Source organism: Pundamilia nyererei, unplaced genomic scaffold (assembly GCF_000239375.1).
Source record: "Pundamilia nyererei isolate P.nyererei 1_Seehausen unplaced genomic scaffold, PunNye1.0 scaffold00087, whole genome shotgun sequence".
Taxonomy (NCBI): Eukaryota; Metazoa; Chordata; class Actinopteri; order Cichliformes; family Cichlidae; genus Pundamilia; species Pundamilia nyererei.
The window spans coordinates 1722401-1728737 of NW_005187488.1; the positions used below are offsets into that span (position 1 = coordinate 1722401).

The 6337-nt window shown below is 45.1% G+C and overlaps 1 protein-coding gene across 14 annotated transcripts in view; it reads left to right on the plus strand.

Annotated features, from left to right (window-relative positions):
- scrib (scribble planar cell polarity protein) overlaps positions 1-6337 on the plus strand; it is a 75885-nt gene that overhangs the window by 64316 nt on the left and 5232 nt on the right. For 11 of the 14 annotated variants that reach the window (XM_005738882.2, XM_005738884.2, XM_005738885.2 and 8 more), the window contains 9 exons: positions 542-701; positions 792-987; positions 1070-1159; positions 1344-1526; positions 2101-2253; positions 2888-3027; positions 3136-3173; positions 3691-3765; positions 5763-5820. In XM_005738882.2, coding sequence (XP_005738939.1) covers positions 542-701; positions 792-987; positions 1070-1159; positions 1344-1526; positions 2101-2253; positions 2888-3027; positions 3136-3173; positions 3691-3765; positions 5763-5820 — 1093 coding nt within the window. The remainder of the gene's footprint in view (positions 1-541; positions 702-791; positions 988-1069; positions 1160-1343; positions 1527-2100; positions 2254-2887; positions 3028-3135; positions 3174-3690; positions 3766-5762; positions 5821-6337) is intronic. The other 3 variants (XM_005738887.2, XM_005738890.2, XM_005738895.2) reach the window with 3 other exon arrangements.

The window sequence follows — 6337 nt, forward strand, 5'->3', positions numbered from 1 at the left end:
GTTTTTATATCGTCATCCGATATATATCGTTATATCGAACAGCCCTATTCAGCGGGATAATTTTCCACAAGTTGACACCACTGTTATGATTTTTGAAGCATAAATGCAATTGCAACAACTTAAAGTGCCAACATGGGGTGGAAGGGAACTAAACCACAGCTGCATGACCTGAATTTCACCACAACCACTAACCTCCTGTGTTCATTGTAATAACTTTAAAAGTCCTCGTCGTCTCATTTAGCCACTTCTCTGTGGGATATTTACTGGGGTGTTGTATATTTTAGAATAAAATCTGTGGAACTGTGACGTTAACCAGACATCTTATTTCAAGCATCTAACCAAAAACCTTTATAGATTTAGAGACGAAGGAACCTGATGTGCAACAATGCTGACTCGTGCAGACTTCAGCATTCAATCTGCAGCACTATACGAATGTTATTATAATATAATTGCTTTTTCAGTAGGGAAAAATGCAAGCGCTCTAATTTCAGCATTTATCGCTTCTAATTTTGTTCATTTTGTCCTGATTTTGATGCCACAGAGCCCAGTATTTGGTGGTAAGCACAGCCCAGAGCAGCGCTCTTTCAGGGACAGACAGAAGTACTTTGAGATCGACGTGAAGCAACAGACGCCAGAAAAACCCAAGCCTCGAGTCTCCCTCGTCGGGGAGGATGACCTCAAGAAGATGAGGGAGGAAGAAGGTTTGTTTCCTGAGTGTCCTTCTTAGCCACATGCAGCTAAGGAATGTGTTCAAATCAGTGGAGTGTGTTTACATGATAATCTGTTACCAGAGAGGAAGTTTGAGCAGCGAGCGCGGGAGTACTTACTGGATGATGACGACGAGGATGAGGATGAGGAGGACCTGGCCAAGCAGGTGGCGCAGATGAAGGCCACCGGAAAGGTGTTGCTGGATGGAGTGGAGTACAAAGTGGAGCCGGTGTCCACCCCATCGCAGCACTGCTCCACACCGCCAAACTACAGCTCAGGGTGAGAAGCTGTGTTAGACGAATCTATTTTTCTTTACACTTTCTTCCGCACACTGAAGACTAATTGTTCGTTTTGCATGAAGGCCTTCTTCAGTAGATGGCAAGGGAGACTCTCAGAGGAATTCATTGGAGGACAGCTTCAGGCTGGAGCAGAGGCCCAACTCAATGACTGGGTAATTACAACACACAGGACAACATGTTCCCTGCTGTTAGCCACTGATCACACTCCTCGCGTCATCCTCCCAGTGCAGGGGTCAGTTTAAGCTGCAGAATTTTCAATTTCTCCCTCTGATGACTGAGTGGGTTCAGAGTTCAAAGCCTAGAAACCAAACTAACTGCACCCGTCTATCCCGTCAGTCTCGTCCCAGCCTACCCCGGGGAGTCAGCAGCTCCCATCCGAACAGCCAAAGCAGAGCGCAGACACCAAGAGCGACTTCGTATGCAGAGCCCCGAGCTGGCCGTGGCACCTGACAAGGACCTGTCCCCTGCAGAGAAACGAGCCCTGGAAGCCGAGAAGAGAGCAATGTGGAGGGCAGCACGGTAATACAACCATGCCACACGTTAAGCAAGGATAATAAAATAAGTAGAATGTAATGCTTTCAGGGCTAAACCTCGATTTGTGGATTTATTTCAGCAGTTTTTGAGTAACAGGAGACTTAAGTTGGATGGTAACTTTGGAAGACGGCAGCATCCACACGCAAAGAAAAATGCGTACCGAAGGAAACCAAGGATCAGACCAGACTTTTATAGTTGCAAATTCTTTAGGGTTAGAGACACTTCTGTCCCACGTTTCCTGTTACAGTTTGTCAAGCTAGTAAATAAAAGGCTTCAAGAAGTTACTTTATGTCAAAGCAAACGTAAATTCTCGGTAGATTTAGTTTAGTGACTATCCTGCGTGTGTGGTCTGTCTCTGTCTCACTGTTACTGTGTCTAAAAATTGTCTTATTTATCATTTCTGGCTCTCCTACTTATATTGGTGTTTTACCTTCCATTCTTTGGTTTTCTTCTCTTTGTCTGTGTGCCTTTCTTCCTGTCCTCCACATTCCTCCGTCATCCTGGCGTACACTTTTTTTATTCCACTCCCTCCCTCTCTCTGTGACCTTGTGGGGCACAGGCCCTATGGCCTAGAGGAGGATGTTAGGCAGTATGAGCAGGACCTGGCTAAGAGGCTCTACCAGGCCCGAGTGAGGGCATCTCAGGGCACGGCCGCGGCACCCCAGCCCCCCACTTCCTCCTCTACCTCCTCCTCTGCAGCCTCCCAGCTCAGGTCTGCTCCTCGGCCCCGGCCGCCAGGGCCAGATGCACGGCATCGTGGGGTTGTGCTGGGGTGCTTTGATATTTGGGGTACTTTGCTAGAGGCCGAGTTCGGAAAGGTCCAAGCAAGCACTCGCAGCAACACTGACAGTGCTTCCGCTGCCTTTCCAGTGCCGTACTGCTTCTGCACGTCTCTGCTGTTTCCCATCTCCAGCTCCTTTTGGTTCCCGCCTCTCTTTTCTTTTCTCTGTCTTGTCTTCCACCCTCGTTCTGCAGAACTCTTCGTTTTCATTTGTGCCTTGCTGTTCTTTTTGTACAGTTACTAACACGCGATCCGCAGTAAGTACGCAAGCTTTCTGTGAGCTGAGGGTACGCCTACTAGCAGTAGGTGGTCCCTTTTCCTGGAGTGCATCCTTAATTTTTGCTTTGAAATTACATTTATTTTATTTTATTTTTTTAATCCCTGCAAACCAGGACAAGGAACACCCCCAAAATAGCAGTGATTGGCCTGCACCCACCCGTAGTGGTGTGCATATGTGTGTGTGAGAGAGAGACAGTGTCAGTTTTTTGTCTCCCTATTTCTGTAAACGTTGGACTTTATTAAATGCCTTTGAATATTTGTTTGATTGCGGTCGTTCCTCCTGCAGAATGAAGTCTCTGGAGCAGGATGCACTGAAGGCTCAGATGGTCATCGCCAAGTCTCGGGACGGGAAGAAACGTGGGACACTAGATCAACTGACAGAGTCACCCTCGCCTGCACCAACACCCTCTCCCACTCCTATGGAGGGTAAGAAGCTGCTGCTAAAGGAAACTGTGTTTGTCTTTTCACCTAAAAAGCTCATTTTCCACCCTTTTTTTCTACCTGCTTAAGTACATTTCTTTGTCTGTTTGGCAGAGCTCAGTCCTCGAGGATTAACCTCGCCCGGCAGGCTGGTAAGATTTAATCCTGAATTTCAGTTTCTTATTGACTGATTTAATTGTTGTTTTTTCCCCCACTTGCTAGTTTGTACTGACTTGGAGAGCTTGAGTCATCATAATATTTTTTTAAAAAAAAGCTGTAACACTTACTTTACAGTGTGATTTAATTGAATAAAGGAAACCGTCAGGCTCGTTTGTTCACAAGCTGGAAGAGGTACATTTGCATCAAAATACATTGACATGAATCCACCATCTTGCTCATTGCCACTCTATCCAATCAGAGCTGAAAACACACACACTGCTCTCCCATCAATGCCACAGCTGGCTGTTTAAATCACCCATTTGCCTCTCTGCCCTCCACTCTCCCTCTTCCATTTTATTCTGTCTTTTCCTCTTATTCCCTGACTTTTTCCCCTCTTCCGCTGTGTTTTCTCCTTTCTATACTTTGTCCCACTTCCTCCATTTTCCTCTCTTTTGTTTCCCTTATTTCCCCTCTTCTCCCTCTGCTCATTCCTGTTTGCTATCCTTCTAGTCCGTGTCAACAAAGAAGTTTGACTACCGACAGTTTGCTGCCATTCCTTCTTCCAAACCCGTATACGACATCCAGGTATTGGCTGCATGCCGATCTCCGGGGGCATCAAGCCTCCTCCTCCTCCCTCCCTCCCTTCCCTGGCTTTCCCGTGCTGCCTCTTCCGTCTAGTTTCTGTTAATCCGGAGGCCTCCCTGTGACTGCAGTCTAGGTTGTCGCTCAGTCATCGATCCGTGCTCTCTCTCCTATTCGTGGTGTGGCTCACTAACTCTCACCTGCACAATGAAGGCGGACTTTTAATCTAAATAACAGCACACCACATCAGCCTCCCTCCCTCCCTCCCTGCCTCACACCTGTGACTCACAAATGTAACAGCATCTTTAGCTGTATCCATTCACATCTATCTATCTCGCAGCCAACTAATCGGTCGCAAACATTAACGCTCAGCAGCTGCTGGGATGCAGACAGGTCTTTGATCCCACTAACATGGGTGGAAAACTCTGTATCTTATTCACTCTCACACTCACTGCCATCAGTTGTCTTGTTCCACGCATGGGTTGAACATCATGCAGAAGAATGACATGTCCTTCTTGACATTTCCTCTCACCTGCGCTCATCTCATCTCATCCGCTGATCTTCTGTGCTCTCAAGAGGATAACGGTTCCGTTTGTATCCGTCTGTTTGGGGAAGAGTTAATTTCCTCCCGTGTGGAGGAAGAGAGGGGAGAAGCAGGGGAATCTTGGTGTAGAGGTGGAGCAGCAGCGCTTCTTTGCAAGTGGTCGTTTATTTCTGAGTCGAATATCCGTCGTCTGTGACACCGCTGTCTGGGATTCTGGGATATTTATGGATATTACAAAAATTTTCAGTTTGTTTGTTTCCTGCACGGTCGTTTAAGCCTTCGGGGGTTTCCAAACCTATCTTCAATCTTCACAGAGAACAAATTATTCGCAGTTGTAGTTATTCCTTGACTTTATAGTGGCTGTGAACTGAACCCTCCACTGCAGTATATAATATATATATACTTAATATAAAGCAAATTCCAATTTTGAAGTGTCAGGCAATGATTTTTACCTTTTTTGAAACAAGATGTCACAGATGAGGGTTGGATCTGACAGGCCTATGCTCCCCACGTGCTCAGTGAGACTTTGCTGCCCACGACCTTGCAGACTAGGAACACCCGACAATAGCTGCAGTTTTAGAGATCCTCTGACCCAGTCGGTTAGCCAGCAAAATTTTGTCCTTTCAAACTCAAATCCTTACATTTGCCCATCTTTCCTGCTTCTATATCATAATGTTATCTCTGATCAGTGTATACTGTCTTCGATCCCTGCAGACAAATTCAGTAGCTTTTAAAATGAAATTTACATGATGTCTACGTCGCAGCTGTATTTAAGTCAAGCGTATTATCCGGCCGAATAGAAGAATGCGTTGTACACTGATTGGTTGAGTCCCCCGCCTCCTAAAGTGGAATGGAGATATAAAGGGAAGAATTCACAGCTCGTATCATGGAATAACTCCAACCACAGCTAAGTCTGTGTTTGTGCATCATCTTAAAAAACGTCTGAGCCTGTCATGTGTGTCGGCTTCAGTTGAGTGACACATTAAATTCTTTGTGTAGAGTGAATAAATAGATAAATCACTTCCAAGCATGATCAATTTAATTCAAATTAAGCAACAGATGACTCCTTACAGTTCTGCTTGTTTTTTTTTCTTTGTTTTTTCCCCGTTGTGCATCGATGCATTAGTGCTGTTTCTCTGTTTGTCCTCTCTTTTGTGGGTGTGTCCACCTGACACAAGAAACCTCGACGCCAATGACTTAATCGACGCCCTCTTCTTTAACACGCCCGTTTCTCCTGGGGGGAGTAGTTGAGTAGATGTACTCTGGCTTTGTGGCTCTGACAGATTAGGAGCTTCAGTGCTGCCTGCTAAACTGCAGAGAGCAGCTGACATGTTTCCTGACAGTCTCCTACCTTGCCAGCCCCACTACTCACCTGGTGAAGGCTTCCCCTGGGCTACAGGCTATTAAACCCCAGAGTCAGTCCCTGTTAATAAGAGTCTCTTTTTATTTCTTTCAGTCCCCAGACACAACTGACACAGACTTAAAGTTCATCGATGACGGCTCCAGTAACCCAGGTACGTGGTGCTGATTGTTACGCCCTGAACTGTACCAGAAACCTCATTTATTTGTATGCATGGGCTTCTTCCTGTTTCTGACTTTCAAAATAAAAGTCTTTGACACAGAGTGCGACTACTGTAGTAGCGGGAATTCTTGCTGATAAACAATGAAAAAAAGAGCTTATGTCAAAAAAATTTGGCAGATAACAAGATTTAAAAAAGTCTTGTCTTTGGATTTACTTCTAAGAAGAAAACTAAAATTTTAGAAAATAACTTCAAATAAGTAAAAATATTGAGACAATAACACCAAACTTTTACTTATGAAACACAAAATGATTGTTTTCAGTGTCAGAAACAAGCTGCCTAACCAGTGTATTGAGCCACAGTAAGAAATCAGCTGTAAGATAAAAGCAGACTTCTTTGAGGTATCAAGCAAAATATATAGTTTTTATTTCTGTATAACAAAGATATTGATGTGACTAGGGATGGGTACCGGTGTTCTGACATAAACGGTAGTAACCAGACCGAAAAGCAG